At 42.6% G+C, this 18,540-nt stretch overlaps 1 protein-coding gene across 1 annotated transcript in view; it reads right to left on the bottom strand.

Annotated features, from left to right (window-relative positions):
* Window positions 1-1,930: 1,930 nt before the first annotated feature.
* dip2ba (disco-interacting protein 2 homolog Ba) overlaps window positions 1,931-18,540 on the bottom strand; it is a 40,176-nt gene continuing 23,566 nt past the window's right edge. Inside the window, exons 8-38 of the mRNA XM_070839146.1 lie at window positions 18,163-18,360; window positions 17,754-17,845; window positions 17,564-17,674; window positions 16,813-16,936; window positions 16,378-16,487; window positions 15,820-15,922; window positions 15,521-15,585; window positions 15,315-15,408; window positions 14,869-14,988; window positions 14,647-14,761; window positions 14,076-14,215; window positions 13,827-13,963; window positions 13,106-13,186; window positions 12,874-13,001; window positions 12,457-12,571; window positions 12,054-12,255; window positions 11,802-11,914; window positions 9,593-9,673; window positions 9,350-9,473; window positions 9,078-9,199; window positions 7,706-7,817; window positions 7,200-7,309; window positions 6,244-6,374; window positions 5,962-6,130; window positions 5,214-5,384; window positions 4,936-4,997; window positions 4,787-4,844; window positions 4,592-4,666; window positions 4,276-4,450; window positions 3,660-3,783; window positions 1,931-3,496 (exon numbers count right to left, since the gene is read on the bottom strand). Coding sequence (XP_070695247.1) covers window positions 3,244-3,496; window positions 3,660-3,783; window positions 4,276-4,450; window positions 4,592-4,666; window positions 4,787-4,844; window positions 4,936-4,997; window positions 5,214-5,384; window positions 5,962-6,130; window positions 6,244-6,374; window positions 7,200-7,309; window positions 7,706-7,817; window positions 9,078-9,199; window positions 9,350-9,473; window positions 9,593-9,673; window positions 11,802-11,914; window positions 12,054-12,255; window positions 12,457-12,571; window positions 12,874-13,001; window positions 13,106-13,186; window positions 13,827-13,963; window positions 14,076-14,215; window positions 14,647-14,761; window positions 14,869-14,988; window positions 15,315-15,408; window positions 15,521-15,585; window positions 15,820-15,922; window positions 16,378-16,487; window positions 16,813-16,936; window positions 17,564-17,674; window positions 17,754-17,845; window positions 18,163-18,360 — 3,815 coding nt within the window. The 3' untranslated portion in view covers window positions 1,931-3,243. The remainder of the gene's footprint in view (window positions 3,497-3,659; window positions 3,784-4,275; window positions 4,451-4,591; window positions 4,667-4,786; window positions 4,845-4,935; window positions 4,998-5,213; window positions 5,385-5,961; window positions 6,131-6,243; window positions 6,375-7,199; window positions 7,310-7,705; window positions 7,818-9,077; window positions 9,200-9,349; window positions 9,474-9,592; window positions 9,674-11,801; window positions 11,915-12,053; window positions 12,256-12,456; window positions 12,572-12,873; window positions 13,002-13,105; window positions 13,187-13,826; window positions 13,964-14,075; window positions 14,216-14,646; window positions 14,762-14,868; window positions 14,989-15,314; window positions 15,409-15,520; window positions 15,586-15,819; window positions 15,923-16,377; window positions 16,488-16,812; window positions 16,937-17,563; window positions 17,675-17,753; window positions 17,846-18,162; window positions 18,361-18,540) is intronic.

Raw genomic sequence — 18,540 nt, 5'->3', positions numbered from 1 at the left:
TGAAACAGTTGCAACAAAGCATTTATCACACAGTAGCTCAGAAGCTTCACTTTGATATTGATGAGTAACTCTAACGTGCCCCAGATACTGGCTCGCATACATGTCATCAGTGTCCGTCACTGACTGAGAAGTGGTTTATTGATGTGTTGTACTGTAAATCGAGCTGCTTCTAAATCAAATCAGCCGTTTGCAGAAGTCGTGCAGTTTTAAAAGAAAGATTACATCATGAAAATATTGATGAAACCTCTATAAAATATATTCAATTCCAATTGTGGATGGAGAGAACTAAAATACAGTGGAGGCGACATAAAAAAAAAAACAAGACATTAAAAAAAAAAGAAACGGTTCAATATTCTGGGATTATTTTCTTACAAAAGTCAAACCTTGTTGCACCAGAAAAGCCAAATATCACTGTTAAACTGGACACACACATACCTACACACACACACGCGCGCACACACACACGCACACACAGACAAAATGATATTGGGAAAGTGCACATTGTTCCTGCCAAAATAATCTGAAACCTTTTTTTTTCTCTTTTGCAATGTGATAAATTAACGATGCAGAAAAATGCTGTCAAGTATGAAAGATCAGTCAAGTTTTTATGGACAAAGTTCATATTCATGTACACATTAACACCAGTAATACAGTATTTGACCTCTAAAATACAGTATACAGACAACATCCTCACCCTCATTTATTGCCTCCATTTTTCTAAAGGAGGATTCTGTCATTTTTAAATCACGGGTTGCTTACTGATTGTTGTTCATTCCTAATTCTATTTTTTTTTCAGTGTTACAGACATTCAGATAGAATTGGTTGAATGATGATGAAATGAGAAAGGCATGACTGCAAATGTCTTTGCAAAAGAACAAGATACCCCCCCCCCCCCCCTCTAAAAAATGTGATATGAGAGTGTTTGGAGTTATAAGCCGGCGTCTAATTCCACATGGGGAAAAATGGTGGAACTGTTCTTTAAATACACTGACAGTACAGCTAGAAATGAGGGAAGAAGCATAAAAAGTACTGAAAATCCACAGGTTTAGTAAGGCAAAGCTCTGTCCTCATTCTTGATATCTTATTCTTTTTTTTGTCTCTTTATTTTTTTAGAAATTCAACAGTCCATAATCATAACTGGTGCAATAAAAAGGCACTGACTTGCCTTCTGATGATCTACGTTTACCTAATCGACTGTGATTCTCAACATTGGGTGAAAGATGCTCTTTGCTTTAACATGGGAAACTACACGGATCAAAAGCTAGTAACTCACTTCAGTTCAACCGAGGAGACCGGTGACTTATCCTGACAAACGCAGACCAAACAACATCTCCTCTCAAGGTTAACTTACTCACTTGTTCTGGAGCTTTCGACCGTGTTACACAGTCCTCATTGGCAGGCGGAGTTTGCTGATGGAACTGACTTTGATGAAACAACTGAGCAAACTCCCCCTGCAGATGAAGCCTGATGAGTCGAAAGCTCTGCAACAAGCGATTAAGTGTCCGTTTCTGTTGCCAGCTGTTGTTTTCAAAGTGAAGAAGCTTACATTTTGCCTGCTCTGCTCTGCGTAGCCCCAGTTTGTGCATTTACATCCAATTCACAGCGCCAACCGGCCGATTTCACCAAAAATAAGTAACCCTCTGATCTCTGAAAAACCCAGAAGGTTGTTTAACAACATTTCCCTGAAACCTCAAAGACTCTTCTGACCATCTGCATGAAAAATAAATTCCTTCCACTGCACAACAAAAAAATGAATTCATTAATTATTTCCTTCTTTTCAATATTAATACTTAATTATATTTTCATACAATATTTTGCTTGTGTTTACAAATAAAAAAATGAAGGCAATACGTAATTTCCAGAAGAAAAAAAAAGTACCATCGCAACTTGAGAAAGAATTTAAAAATATTTTTTTATCACTCAGAGTATTTTTACATCTAGTCTTTGGGGACTCTGGAAATACCTTCAGAGCAACAATAAGTGTTGTTAGAAGATCTTGTGGGTTTTTCAAAGTAAACCAGGTTTTGATTTTTCAGAGGAACTGACGCTTGGCTCCGTGACTCGAATGTAATGCGAGGCACAAACTGGGGCTGAGCTCTGTCTAAAGATTCAGCATTCGCTCTGCTGAACCAACCAACCCGCTGCTGTGCGACTCCTTGGCTAATTTTTTTTTTTTCTGTTTCTTTTTTCGGCCCGCATGATGACACTGACTGCACTCCAAATTAGCATGCACACCTAAACACCAGGAGTAGCTTCCCCTCTTCTTCTGAAATTGGTGCTTTAAAAAAAAAAAACCATATTAGTACTTCATAATCATAAGAACTATCTAACGGACCAACTCCTATTCACACCGAAAATGAGTCTGTGTTTCTGCGTGTCAAAGATCATCTTTAATATCCAGGTTTGATGTTTATGAAGCGAGTCTTTCTTTTCCCACACCAACAAATGATTCAAGATTTTGTAATGTGTGAGCGCCGACAGCATGTCTGCTGATACAGATGGGAAGTGAGAGCCATGGTGCACCTGGTAGGAAGAGCAGCACGTCGGAACGGCTGCACTTGCTGGTGGCACTTTTTAATACTGATGTGGATTTGCTCTCGTGAAAGCAGCAAACATGGTGGTGGTGGAGGGGGGGGTTGTCCCCTTGAGGCAGGTGAGACAGGAAGTGGACTCAGAGGTGCGAGGACTTAAAGTGCAAGAGGGGAAAGTTCCAGCTCCTCTCAGCAGTTCCAGTTCGCCATCCTGCCTTCAAGAATCGAGGGGGTTAAAAAACACAAGCACACAAGGATTAAAGGTTCAGGATAAAAACCAAGGAATGGAAGGAGGGGAGGATTTCTTTCTTTGATATAAGTATGGAATTAAAAATGTCTTTAAAAAACATGAATTGCGGCTATGAGGGAGAAGTGGGATGCACAATGAGGATGTAGATCAAATTTCCTCCAGTTGACAGACAGATCTACTTTCAAGAGGAGAGGAAACATCCTTCCGCTTCAGTAGAAATCTAAGTGAACCTGGACTGCAGCGATTGAGCAGGTGGAAGCAAAGAACAGTTTCTAAGAGGGAAGCGCATTCTCTTTACAGTACTCGTACTGTACTCGCATCCCCACATTGTTTGATGTTTTAAAATCTGTGTCTGAGGTTTAACATCGGAGTTGCTACTGAACGCAGCCCGAAGTCCTCCTCCCTCAAGTCTGTTCTCAGAGCCTGGCTCAGTTTTCTGCATTTTCATCGGTTGAAGGGCGATCACATGTTGTAGGCCACGTAGATGGGGTCCAGCTGGTCTGCCAGGAAGGAGTCTCGCAGGTGCATCCTCTGCTTCTCTCCTCTGGAGTTGATGGGAATCACCCCGGGGTCCACGATGACCACCACCCCGACGATGAGGTGGTGCTCCTCCAGGACCACATTGGTGACGAGGGGCACCAGGTCCAAGGCCTCCTGCTCCGAGCCGCTCAGCTCCGCCACCACCACCAGCAGGTTGGTCCACGTGAACACGGCACTGAGGAGTGAGACGTGTGTGTGGAGCACAGACAGAATTCAGTCAAGTTTTCTAACGCTAGCGTGTGACCCACAGGTGAGGCGTGGCTCTAAGTGTGTAAATAAAACAGAACAGTAAAAAGCATAAATCATGAAAGTGATCGATACTGATGGAAGAATTTCACCTTTCTGCGATACTGCGGTGAGCTCGGGACACAGACGTCTCGATGTCGATGGGGTGATAGCGTAGCCCCCTCAACTCCAACGTTTCATCGAGGGAGCCCACCACAAACAGGGCGTCATGACGATCTGTAGCAGAAAAGAGCAAAAGTATTAAATGCCTTATAGTAAGTGACTTAACTTGGGGTGGGTGGGTGGGTGGGATGAGAATATATGCTGTGAAACAATATAAATTTGTCTACCTTTAGATATTTTACCCTTCTGTTCATGTTGTGGTAACTATCTCTTTAATATATTTCACCACAGAGGATAATGTTACAAATCAGGGAGGGTAAATGCTTTAAACCAATGTTATATTTTGATGATTTTTGCATCAATGTGATGATGTGCCTTAATTTTTCAGATATTGACGTCACTGGATTAAACAAAATAAACATTCCATCTTGGTTAATTTAGCTCTCAACAATTTTTCAGTAGATTTTTTAGAAATGTAACATTATTGTGAAATATGTTGATGTCACAATATAAAACTATACATATTGTGATAGTGAATCATGCTGAAATCGCCCACCCCAAGCAGCAAAGGCAAAAGAAATAAACTTCTGCCAAACGTCTCCTCACCTCCGCTTGCGTCCAGTAGCTCAGTCCTCTTGATGAAGCCCAGGTAGCCGGTCCTGGCCCACAGAGTGTGGGGCTCCCCAAAGCTGAGCCTGGTGTTGAAATGATCCGCCTGCAGGCTCTCCTCCCCATAGATGGTGTAGTAGCCACTGGCACTGTGAGGGCTGTTCACCCAGATCTGAGCAAAGACAAAACAACAAGGGGAATGAGGCCTGGAGTATTTTACTGTATTTGTGGGAACTCCAAAGTCTGAGCAAACAGGTTGACACATTGATTAATGTGCTTTCTTCACTCTGTTTAGATATCACTCAATACTCACCTCTCCAAGATGTGAATCTCCCAGCGGGCCTCGGGTCTCTGGGTTGACTATGATGACCCTGACTCCTGGTAGGATCTTAGAGGGGAACAATTAGAGGAGAGTTTAGCTTTAGAACCACTTCCATTACCCCTCTGTGTTTGTGGCCAGTGAGAGCATTACGCACACAAGTCATTTTAGTCAATAATCAATACTTACAGTGCCTGACTCCATGAGTGGAAGACTCTGTGGCGCTCCTCGTTCCACCAGCCTCACCCTGAAGGACACGGACAAAAGATGGCCTGTCAATCATTCTGTTCAATCTGACTGACCCATTAGTGTTCGTCATTTGGAGTTTTCAGTTTTACCTGTCGTGACGCAGAGACTTCATGTCAACATAGACGGTGGAGGGGTCTGGTCCAGCAGTGCCCTGAAGACAAACAGAGGAAAATGAACACCCTGATATGCGAGAAATCTGAAACCTGAAGCTTTGAATGGGTCATTAGAAGAGTCGAATAAAGAAGAAAAATACAAAAATAAAAAGGTGGATAGACAGAGACACACACAAATGAGTTGAATTAGGGAAAATAATAATAATAATGCAGAGTGAACTCATAAGAGGACAGAGTGTCAGTGTGAAACCGACCTGCAGGCAGATGGCCAGGTTGACCCTAGAGCCGAAGGCGGTGCTGACAGCGCGCGGCGACAGGCCAAGATCTTTGAAGAGTTTGGAGAAGGACTGCGAGAGAGCGAGGCGAGGACGCTCCTCTGCGATCACCACACAGCTCCGCACGCACGACAGATTCAGACCCCGCGCCTGGAGACACGCACGGCTAAAGGTCATTCACACTTCTAAACGTTAAGCGAGGAGTGATCTTGGCACAAACTTGAACTCAGCATTAGTGGACATTTCTATCCAAAGTGCTTTGAAACACTAACAGAGTGAGCAGAGATATTGAGCAACACTGAACCACAAGAACCGGATCTATAACTTTAAAGTAGAACGGTCTGGTTTGCACGGTCTGAAAGTGTTAACAATGTACTTTCTATTTTTATAGTCTTTGATTCACATGTCCATTACATACAGGTCTGTTCGGTAACTAAATCTGACAAAGTCTAATTTTGTTGTTCTCAGTACACCTGTAATAAAAATAATTTGGTCTACCATGAACTGCATCTCTTACCTGCCACCTCACTAATAGAGGCATAAAAATGAATAAAAACAATCTTTAAACAATTTAATTAGACAGTGTTTATCAGTTGCCTTCGAAGCAGATGAGATTCCTGTGCAACCAATTGATCACTCTGTTGTTATTATTAGAGCAACGGCGGAAATGATCGAGCAGTCACCACATGTGGCAGATTATTCCGGGTGTGTGTGAGGGTGATCTGACCTTCAGCATCTCTGTCTGGGTGCCCAGGCCTTTGGTGCAGAGCTCCATGACAGAGTAGGAGCAGAAGGTGTCTCTGATCTTGTACTGACTGAGCGTGCTCAGCCACAGAGGCAGTGAGCTCTCCAGCTCCAGGGGAGGGATAAGGATGGACTGGTGACCTGAGTAAACACTGGTCCAAAAAAACACACTCGTTACTGCAACAACACCACTTATTTCAGGGACAGTGTGTTAAATGAAATAGGATATCGAGCCTGTGTGTGTGTGCGTGGGTGTGTGTGTTACCTGGAGAGGCACCACAGGACGAAGCCCAGGCCACAGTACGGGTCCAGGCAGATGGCTATTTGGCGTGAGGAGTAGAGCTCACACTGCAGCTTAATGGAGCGGCACAGAGTACTGACTGCAGCATGAGACATCTGACAGGAAATAAACAAAAACTCATCAAACCTCCACAGTAAGAACGAGTGCGGCAAGAGCCCTTGTGCTGCAAATAGGACACACACGAATGCTCTTCATGTGCTGTGTCTGTGACATGTAATAACATAAGGATATCAACTTTTTCGTGCTTATATTTAGCCTGGTAAATTCAAACGATAATTCATGTGTTCAACATCGAAGAGCATTAACATTTCTTTCAGTATATCTAACCACACCTCTAAATACATTCAATGACAACAATGTACAGTTGCTTCATGTATCTTTCCTTCATAAGCACGATTTGGTTCAAGTATTAATCTTTAATACACATAAAAAATGATCTGTTTGAATACTAATTTGTATGTGATGCAGTTTCCCACCCCCAACAAGTTTTACTTCCTTGTTAAAAATGTTTAAAATGACAATGACGTCTTATTGCTGATCCATTAAGTCAAAACAGAATGCAAATATGTTATCAACTGTTGGAGACCAGACGTGTCCTACTTCACTGAAATGTCCATTATCAGTGTTTGTGCACTGCAGGCTTCAGATTTCCACATCACACTGGTGTAGGTTGCATAATGGACCATGATTGGCTTTCACAATAAAACAATACTCATACACACACACACACACACACACACACACACAGAGACCTTCAAATATACAGAGGATCATTTGTCTATCAAGAGACTGATGTGAAAACAGGCTTTTAGAGGCTGTAGTAAGTAAGCAAAACACATTTAAGTCCCTCTGGCTGCAGGGACTTCATCTTTAATGAACGCTTCACGTTATATATGATATGATTAGTGAGTGTAACTTACCTTGACTCCCGTCAGCATGCCTGTGGTGGACACACTGAAGTCCAGGTAGGCCAGCATCTCGGCTGTGGGGGGTTTATAAATGTGTGGAGGCCGCTTTCTGGGGAGATCATCTGTGAGAAGAAGGAAGTGGATTCATGATATTATTTTACTGGACATCATAAATCACATTTTCATTGTGTTACTGTTGGTGTTATTTCTTCACTATTGGAAATGAGCTGCAACCTGGTAATTGTGGCGTTTCACTGCACAGTTGATAAGCTACAAATTTTTCTTTAACTCATCACACCTATGTCATAAGAAGAAGTAGCCTTCAGTCTGCATTAGGGTTCCCCAGCATACAGATATGTAAACAGGACACCTTGTGGCCAGAGGGGGAATCTTTTTTTTTTTTGTCTCAAAATCAATGCTCCCCCTCAAATGTTCCATAAAAGCACTGCGCAATGCCACACTTATTGCCACTTATTGCATCTTAACTGTTCTAATTTGATCAGATCTCAGTCCAGCACCTGTATCGATGATCGTGGGCCACGTCTTGATGTTGACGCTGGCAGCAGCCTCCCTGGACCTGAGGATCCTCATGAGAGGCTGAGTGGTGAGGATGCAGGCTGCTTTGCTCACCTGTAACACCAAACCACATATAAGGTAGTTTATTCAAAGACACAAACTGCCACGCTTTACCTTCGAGTAAAAATCCTCCATCTGAGCTGTTAGTCAAATAAAAGGTAATTAATTATTCTTACACATTACTGATCCCTGATCCTACACCGGCCCCCTTCCCCCAGGGGCTTGTGTGTGTTCTCTGCAGGTACTTTGGCTTCCTCCCACAGCCCAAAGACGTGCAGGTTAGGTTAAGTGGTGACTCTAACTTGCCCGTATGTGTGAATGCAAATAGTTTTTCTATATGTGTCAGTCCTGTGATCCAGGGGCCACCCCCCCCCCATCTCACCCAGTATAAACTGGGATTGGCTCCAGTGCCCCCACTACAGCCTCTAAGGATAAGCTGTATAGATAATGGAAGGATTTATTGATCCCTGAGGTAAAATTCAATTTTATTTGCTTCTCTCTGAGGAAATCAGTTATAGGGGTCAACAGCAGAACGACTTCACTGAATCTGGTTAGAATTCACTTACTTGCTTCAGGGCACTTCAGTAATTACAATAGATTGCTCAAGAAGTGCAGACAAAGGAAAAGTAAGGCTAATATTCCTGTTGATATATATAATACACCTTTTGGTGCTTGAAAACAAGCTAACATTGACAATTTAAAGCTTTATTATAATATTTGGTAATGAAACACTGTTTTGTTTTAGATGGATACTATAGGGTTCAATGAAAACCAAAATATGATCGAAGATGTAATGAAGCAAAAGTAGTTTCTTTAAAAAAATCTGTTCAACCAAATTACAAAAACATGTTCTACTAAGACTAGGTGTGAGTATGAAAACATGTTTGCTTTGAGGTTTGAGGCCGAATGTGAAACTGACTGGCTCAGCCTTAGAGATAGGGTGAGGAGCTCCAACATGCAGAGGGAGCTTGCAGTAGTGCCACTGCTCCTTTGGGTCAAAAGGAGCCAGTTGAGGTTGAGGTTGAGATACCTCCCAGGCACGTCCAACTGGAAGGAGACCCCAGGGCAGATCCAGAACTCACAGGATGGATTATACATCTCATCTGGTCTGGGAATGCCTCGGGATCTCCCAGGAGGAGCTGGAAAGGGTTGATTGACCAGACTCCCGATGAGCGCAAAAAAATGGTTGGATGGATGTTTGCTTTGATCTTTAGGTGCACTGACCCTTTAAAGAGCACCCTATGTAACAGAATCACCATTAATAATACAGTTAGTTATATTTTTCATGATACAGTCCCAGAGGTGTTCACTTACATCGATGATCATGCGAACAGTGGGGAGAGTAGCAGCCAGGTTCTGTGGGTGGGGAGGCCTCACCGTCACAGGGATGACCCCCGCATAGAGACAGCCATAGAAGGCAGCTATCAGGTCAATACCTGCAGAGGTAAGAGACACAGAGAGCAGCGCTGTGAATTAAAATACTGGCAAATTAAACAGTGATACCTTGTCTCTGTATATCAAATAGAAATATAAGGAAACATGGCCATCTCCAATAATGACTGGTGTGTGTGTATGTGTGTGTTTACCTGGGGGATAAAGCAGCACCACATTGTCTCCTGTGTTGAGGCCTCCTCTCTCCATTAAGGTAGCTGTGATTTTCTCTGCTCTCTTATGAAGCTGAGCACAAGTGGCTGTGCACACTGCCACCCCCTTTAGCACAAAGAGAGGAAGGACAGCTGAACTCACACCCAACAAAATGGATCACCATCACTAACAATGTGTGTGCCTGCGTGTGTGTGTGTGTGTGTGTGTGTGTGCGTTTAATCTACCTTGGCATTTAGCAGCACATACAGGACGTGGTCTGGGTCAGTTTGAGCTCTCCATTGCAGAGCTTCAGACAAGAACTGGTGCTGGTGAGGAAAGTGTGTCATCACATAAGCATTAATGGTGGACTGACTCATTACATGTATTACACAATCAAATAAATACACAAAGCTGCGCCAGTGCCAAATAATAATCCATTTAAAAATGACCAACAGATAGAAACACATAAAAGCTAGCCCTGAAAATATAGCTGCACTTCATAGTGTAAATCTCCCTTCAGTGAACACAGATACATTTGTTCATTTCAAACAGACTTTGCAAGGAAAGAAAAAAGAAGACATTTATATATAAGAATAAGAATGTAAAAGGTATTCTGTGATGCTTTTGACCTCTCACATAAAGACACACAAGCACACAACAGGAGTATGAGTGTCCAGATATTTTTTCTTTGCCAGGAGGTGAACTGGAGATACTGCCATGAATACTAATAAGCTAGGGGCCTTTCAAGCACAGGATCATGACAATTTTGAAAAGCTTTGAAAAAGAAGTTTCCACAACATATTCGTGCTTCAGTGTACTCTTTCTTAAACAAAGTTGCTGCAGGGGAACAACCCACTGGCTATTTTTTTTCAATTAAATGCATTATTAGCGGTTTGATCAGTAGTGCCATTAAGCTGAGGAACTGTTCAGTGCACAGGATCAAAAAGACAAGACGGGAAAGCAAAGAAGTCCTTTAAAGGCAGAAGCCAAGTGAACATTAGGCAACACGTAAAGAAACAAAAAATAAATAGAACACGATGGCGTTCTCCAGACAAACAGACATAATAAACAGCAGTGTCTCATTGCTGGCCATATTAAAATCACTGATCGGAGTCATCCTTTACGCCACTCTCTCTCTCTCTCAGTCAGACAACGGGTCGTGCTCTGGTCAACAATAAACAGGAGTAACATCATGCAGACCGGCTGCCCTGACCACTCATCAAGCCATGCTACACATGGGAGCATCACAGTGAACACAGCGAGCAGAGGTGCACACCAAAATATTCCTCATTACTTCTTTTATTTTGAAATCTATTATGAGATAGAAGCATAATGCATGGACACTTTTTATAATAACTTTCTTATAGTCTGCATTACCTCCTTAAGAAAGACAAGAAGCTTTCATTCACTTAGTGAAAGTTAATAGAACTGAATTTATTGCTGAGCGTTTGGTTTGGCAAAGCCAATAGGCTGTTGGCCAGTGAGTCTGTTGTGGAGAGTGGAACTTCATTTTTAATGTATCGCTGCATATTAGTTTAGGTGTGTGGACCCCTGCTGGCCAAGGAACCAGCCTGGACAGTCAACTCTGTGCGTCGGGCCAAAGCTGTTGCTGGTGGCCGCGGCTGCAAAAGCACATCTGACTGACAGAAGCAGCAGAAGCGAAGACGGGTGGGGGCCAGGCTAGAGCCTTACCATCATGGTTGGCCACATACAGAGCTAAAGCCCAACCCAAGCAAAGTAAAGGCAGAACAACAGATTTAGGATAAAAAGTCAGCATCTGTTTTCCGACCATTACAGCGTCATCTTTAACTTGGTAAACACATTCAGAGCATTTCCAACTTTATACATCAGTTTAATATGAAAATATCTGTGTTCCATATAGAGTAGGGCTGAAACTCAAGATTATTTTCAGTTAATTTGATGATTATTTCGTTGATTATGTGATTATTCGTTGGGGCTATAAAACATTAGGAAACAATACAAGATGGACACCACAATTTACTAGAGCCCAAAGTTATGTCATCAAATGTCTTTTTAGTTCCACCAGCAGTTTACAATAATGTTAAGTTAACATTTGAGAAGCAAGAACCATCACATACACATTCAGTATTTCTGTTGGATAAATCACTTAATCAATCATCAAAATAGCTGTCAATTACTACTTGATAAATCATTGGAGTTCTAAAATGTGTGTAATATACAGTGACTAAGACTAGCAACAGTTAAACAGTAAAGTTTATTAGTATAGATTTTGTCTCACTGTCCAGGTCTGAATGTTAGAGTCAAAGATATTGATTACTTAGGAGATAACAATTCACAGTAGTATTAATCAAACTGTAAAAAAAGTCACTCAAAAAGAGTGAACCATTTACACATCCATTGTCAGGCCTCTGATAACTATTATAGGCTCAGTGTGGTAAAAGTGTGGTTCAGGGTTTGTGTGGAAAATGGTACCTTTCGGATCAGATCCTGGTCCTCCACCACACCCAGCTCTCTGCCTGTCGCCTGGGCGATCCGTTTCCCTGCCACCAAGTTGCCGACCAGCATAGAGGCAGGACCGACGTCCACTGAACAGATCAAAGACGTCACACATCAGAGCCATGATATCAACAGCACAAACCTGATAATAACATGTTTTATTTCTGATTGTTCCTTTCTTGCCGTGATGTTTTGTGCCATGAGCAGATCCGTTCTGAGGAGGCCTACCTGGCTGCTTCTGCCGTGGTTTGGGCAGGTTGGTAACACAGGTGTGTGGGCACATGAGGATGTTACAGGGGTGCAGGTTTCCCTCCAGAAAGTTCTGTTTGGTTTCACAGATGTGGATGCCTCCAAGGGGCGTCTTTGGGAGGGTGTTGGCTGGGACGAGTGCGAGGCAGTACAGGCCGACCTGATGGATACTGTCGATGGCCTGTGCAGAAAATAGGCATCCCATGATATAGTTTAATGAATGCGACATTAACTCCATTAAGATTTTTAAATACACACAACTAAAGGAATAAGAGGGAGAATCTATGACATAACAAGAGTTAGCACACCTAAATACCATCATAATAATGAAAATTACTTTTTGAATGCTCACACTAAGTGACACTATATACATGTGATTTACCTGCAGTACTCGACTCATCCACTGGAAGCTGTCCTCCTCGCTGGCATCAGGCCTCTGCTCTGCTACAATCACTATCCTCTCATCATAAAACACTGTCACCGAGAACACAGCGATCCTGTGTGAATGACAACAACAGATTGAGCGCTCACACACAGACCAACACACACACAGAGGCTGCAGGGTGATAAAGGGATTGTCCAGTTTGCAGGCTATACAGGTGGGATTCTTCCTATTCACCGATTACATGTCACAAAATTCTAATCAATCATATGGCACATGTATTGCTGAAATGGTCTTCTTTGGTGTTCCATCCATGCATCCTGTTATGGGCTGAAATATGGGCTGTGTGAAACACACACAAGCAAAAAGAACAGTGAATCAAGCACACAGGCTCACAGGGAGCGGTCAGTGTCTCACCTCCCCCTGTAAACTGTTTTGACAGGCTCCACTGCTAGCGCGGTGGCCACCAGGTCGTCGGCGTTGTGGCGTCGCCCGCTCACCATCAGCAGCCCCTCAATCTTCCCCACAACAAACACCAGACTGCCCTGTGGAGCAGACAGTGCAACTCAGCGAGGAAAACGGAAGACTCACCACCCTTATTTCAAATTTCAAGAGACTAGCTCTGTATTTCTGTGTATGTTTGCCTTACCGGTCCCACAAATCCAAGCAGACCAGTCCGAGAGAAGGGAATTTCTCCTATGGGTGCTCCGGCTTGATTGACGGGGATCACCTACAGATTTAACCAGTAAAATCAAACATTGGACTCAAATATTTACAGTATTAAATTAAATTACAGCTCACCCTGACATTACATATCAAAGGTAGGCCAAAAGAACTGTATTAGTGCAGTTAAAAGTTTTGTTTAGGGTTGGTTTATTGCCAAACAATAGTTAAAATGAAATAAAGGGACTTTACAGAATAATTGGGAGGATATGGGAACAAAATCATATGGAGCATGTTGTCAGGAAGTGGGGGACTAAATATAATGCAATGCTTTCATGATGACTGTGGCTCCATCTAGTGGATCATTTGAATCTGTGTAACTTTCCCATCCATCCATTTTCTAAACCAGCTTATCCAGGACAGGGTTGATCCCAGCACACACTTGAGAGGATGAGGGGGGCACCCTGGAAAGGTCGCCAGGAAGTTCATTCTCAAATATTGTTATTATTTCTTTTTAAATTGAGTCATGATTAGTTTGCTGCTGCAAACTACATTTCTGGTCTTGTTTCAAATATTTAACAATCACAGCATTTTACATGTTTTATGCTGTGCTCCACTGTTTTGGAAGAAATTCTATGTAGGGATTAGTGTATCGAGGGTTAGTCGTATGGGCATTTCTTAAAGATCGGTTTTAAACTTTGACAGACCTCAAATGTGTTCTTGGTGACACCAGGCAGGCCATAGTACATGGTGCCTCCAGCCCGGGAGTTGATCACAATCTCTCCTATTTCATCTGTCTTGCACAGCTGAGGAGGCCCGTCTGGTTTCACAATGCACATCAGAGCTGAAAAAAAAAAAAAAAAAACATGTCAAGAGCATTAACATTATGTGCGTTCACGGAGCTGCATTCTGCTGCACCTCGCCAGCGTCATTTGAGGCTAACTGCGGCGGCTAACCTCCGGGCATGATGTGACCCACATCCTGAACAGTGAGAGCAGAGTTCTTGTCCTCCGTGTTCACCCGGATCACCCCGTGGCTCAGCCCGCCCATGGACAGGATGGCCCTGGCTGGCAGTGGAGCTCCTCGTGCACCGGGTCTGCAGAGAAGAGGAAGGAGATGGTGTTTTTATGTCGAACGAGACAGAGAAAATAAGAAAAAAAAATGTACATGGTTTAGTTCTGTTTTAGTTCTGAGTTGATTTGGTTTTAAAGTAGTGACATTGTTTTCGCCTTAATTTTAACTAAGAGTTAAGTGTGATAGGAAGAAATGTGATTAGTTGTATAAGCATAAACATTATGTCAGTTGATGTGAAAACCACAGTTCTCTTTGTTTATCTGTCTTTGTTCCTCTTATTTGGCTCGTCTCCTGCCTTGTCATCTTAGACAAGTCGTGCTGTCAGTTACATAATGGTTGTTTACATGTCAATACAAAACAAAAGAAAAAAAAAAATTAAATTCTCATCCTCAAGTGCAAAGCTACTCAAAACTGTGCCCTTTCTCAGAGCATGTGAGTGTGCAGATGTGGTACCTGCGTATGGCCACAGTCAGGGCCTCAGGAGAGGTGGCACATGGACAGATCACCTCAGGCTTCAGACCATGAGACTGGAACACATTCAGGAAGGCATCACACGACGACACAGACCCTGATAACAAACAATAGATGTAAACATTACCAAAACAGGGCAGAGATGGTCAAAATTGTGTTGTGTTGTTACAAAGAGGCCATGTTTGAGCAGGAGAAGTGACTCACATGGGTTTGCGCCATCGGCCACAATAAGCATACGTATGGAGGACAGGTTGGTGTCTCTCTGTTCCTTGTGGGCCATCATGGCCCAGTGGAGGTCACGGCACTTCACTAGGGCCACACGTGCTACCAGAGGGTAAGGGGAATATGTTATATATGGTGCAATTACATGTGTAAGACATTTTGTGTTTGCTATACTGTTTCCTTCTGACTTTTGTTGCCATTTGTTATTCACTGGTATTAAAGTTACTGGTGGGTGGTCATCATGTTGAATGTCTACATTTGTCATTTGAAAAAAAATATTTTAATAATAGCACTGTTTTATACTTAACCTTTATTTTACCAGTTAATAATAACAATAAAGAGAAGAAAAAGAAGAGGAAGAAAAAGAAGAATATGTGTAGACAATGAAATAATAAAATTATACAAGTAAGATTGGACATTGGCTGAACCTTTGTGAATGTGGACCCTCTGCACCCAGGACATGGGACATGCTTTCATGACAGCATATGGCACTGTGATGGTGTGGATTCTGTTCATAACACTCTGAAACAACAAACAACAACAAACAAACTGTCAGTGTCACATATCAAACACACATATCAAAGTTAAAACGGTCCCCTAATTTGTATATACAGTAGAAATTGTTCAGTCTCACCGTTAAGACGCCATGCCACAAGCCCATGTCCTTCTTGCAGTCTAACACATTGACCAGCGTCTCCCCTACAACAGAAAACACAAAAACATACAGACGATCACTATTAGATATGATAACTTAGTGTTAGAGAGTACATTCGCTCTTGATCTCCTGCTAATCTTCGCACAGGCCAAAAGCTGAGCAATGCTGAACTTGAGAAAATCAAGTATCGTACCATCTCTACACGCAAAAGGAGAGTCAGTGTAAGAGAGACTGAGAGGCAGGAGAGGTGTAGGTTATATAAGGCACTGAATCCTCACCTTCACAGTAGTTACAGGCCTGCGTCAGGGCTTGACAGTGGGTCAGCATGGAGATCTTGGACACAGCAACTCCCATCACTGTTCCCTCCTTACTTGCTTTGTACTTTGGTGGGACACACACACACACACACACACACACACACACACACAAACATTGACAGAGTTCAATGACAGCACAAGCTATATGGAAACAAACCAATAACAACAATCATAATACATTTCATAAATAATGTACATGTATAGCACTTGTCTAAGAGTTACATTTAAAAAGTCCTTTCTTAGCATGGTATAAAGAGGCATAAATACAACAAATCATACAATGAAGATTTTTAAAATTTAGAGTAAACAAACAATAAGTAAATGTAGACAAATTGCACAATAAAATGCATTGGATAAAAAACTATAAAGGTTACTTAAATTCCAGTGGATTAATAAATAGAATTGAAATATAGACAGGAGGTGCACCTTTCTGTAATTTATTCGTGGGCAGCAAAATCACTCAAAATTTGTTTGACATCTAAAAGCAGAAATATGAAAAGTGTAAATCTATTTTAGTACCTCTATGTAGGCAGTGTCTGTGTTGGCAGTGGGGATGTGAGGCTGCCAGTCTTTGGATGGTTTGGTCAGGTACTTGGTGTCTGTCACGACCCATTTCATCCTTGGCCATCCTGGTAAACATATTCGCAAAGAAACACACAGAAATATTTTAGCTCACACAAGGCAAAAGGAAAAATGTGTTTGGGCACAAGTAATTTGGAGCTTCATTAAATTGACAATGTTCACCTCGTGACCTCCTGGTTTCAGGGTTACGGAAAAACAGCCAATACTCTACGAGCGGAGTGACAACAGAGCCACCCACTCACACACTGTGGTCCTAAATTGGCCAGTGAGCATCACACTGTGTATTCCCCTCAGTGAGTCTATCTAATGGCTCCCAGAGAGACTGAGACACAGAGGACGGCTGCTGAGCAAGCAGCATTTGGGCTGACTGACCTCTGAACTGGATGATCTCTCCGTTTGGTGTCTTGGGCAGCCCTTTGAGACACACTTCGCTGGTCAGCGCCAGACTAACACCACAGCTGCCCAATAGGAAGCCAATCTGCTGGCTGCCTGCATCCTATGGAGAAAGACAAGGGTCAAGAGTCTTGTAACAAAACAAGGAGAGGCCAGTATACAAAACTGTGACACTTAAAATCCATATATACACTCTGGCTGCCGATGACCATATGAACAATGTGGCGTTATATATAGACCCTATACCATGATGATAAGAAACACATATATGGCATTAAAGGATAACTCATATTTTTAAACCATGGCCCTTTATTGAAATGTTTTGGGTTTGAAATTATTAGTAGGTACAGCAAGTTTTGGAATTAGTCCAGTTGATGGCGTCCGGCGGCAGCAGGAGATGGACGGTGAACAGGGTGTAATGGCTGCAATATAATTCTTCATGGCAATTGTACCTGATCAAAGGACTAATCAACTAGCTACTCAGTTAGGTGTGACCTAATTTATAATTTTTTTAACGCCACAAAATTCAAGACAGCTAAGACTAACATCTGTGACACAACATGCATTTGGCACATTCTGGGTATAAATTGCAGACCAGACTGATCTATTCCTTCATCATTTCCATCACTCTTGATCCATACATGGTCTTTCATTTGACAAATTACATTCGATTTTGTATTTCTCAGTGAAACCCACAAAGGAATTCACTTGGAAATGGAGACATCCTTACCTGTCTTGACAGTGGTACCTCAATGGGCACCGGGATGACCTCAGCCAACAGGCAGCCATAGAAAGCCACCCAGAACATGCCAGGGTCACTGTTTGGATACACCAGCGCCACCTAAGGAATGGAAAAACATATTTTTCTCGTCATGCCCGTTTACACTTTACATACTGAGTGGCAAGTGACAGACTCGTACCCGATCTCCGGGTTGTAGGACAGGTTCTGTCTTGGTGCCCAGCTTATTCAGCAGAGTATAGGCCAGTTTCAGACTGCGACTCCATAGTTTACCTGTGGAGAAGAAAAGTAAATGACTTTAAAATATCCTGTTTGTTTATTTACCATATATTTATGTTGTATAACTGATCCAAGATAGTTGAACTCCACAACCCACGATAGCTCCACACTAGAGCAAATGTAGGTGTTATTCTGCTCATGCCAACAAATATTTATCCAGTTAAACCAGCTTATATGCAAGAGATTTATCTCACATTTATATTTAGAGGACACAAAGCATGAACTTCATAAAAGAAGAGAAAGAAGTTAAACAAAAACCTTTGCTGATTAGTGTCTACATTAACATTTCTATGAGTCGAGGTGTTGCCCACCATATGTGAGTGTGTAGAGGGGTTTGCCGGTGATATCCAGAGCAGTGAGGGCAGGGCTCTTGGCCTGGGTGGCCCCCCAGCGGGCCAGGGCAGCCTGCAGGGCAGGAGGCCAGTTACTGACCACTCCGAGGGGCTCCCCCTTCACAGGGATGATTTGACGTCCCTCTGGTTTAGGGGTGTTGGGGTCCGGCTGGGGCACTGGACAACAACAGAGGTACAGATAGGAGGATGGGCAGTGGATGATTAGGAGAAGCTATGAATAAGAGTGTAAACGCTGCAGTAACACAGAGGGCAACACAATTGATATGTCACACAACATGAAAGTTGAGAATTTCCATGCAACATTAATACATGACCAGTGTGGTTTAGTTTAAAATA

Source organism: Pempheris klunzingeri, chromosome 11 (genome assembly GCF_042242105.1).
Source record: "Pempheris klunzingeri isolate RE-2024b chromosome 11, fPemKlu1.hap1, whole genome shotgun sequence".
Lineage (NCBI taxonomy): Eukaryota > Metazoa > Chordata > Actinopteri > Acropomatiformes > Pempheridae > Pempheris > Pempheris klunzingeri.
Note: the sequence above shows the minus strand (reverse complement) of the source record. Positions and strands in the feature narration are given on the sequence as shown.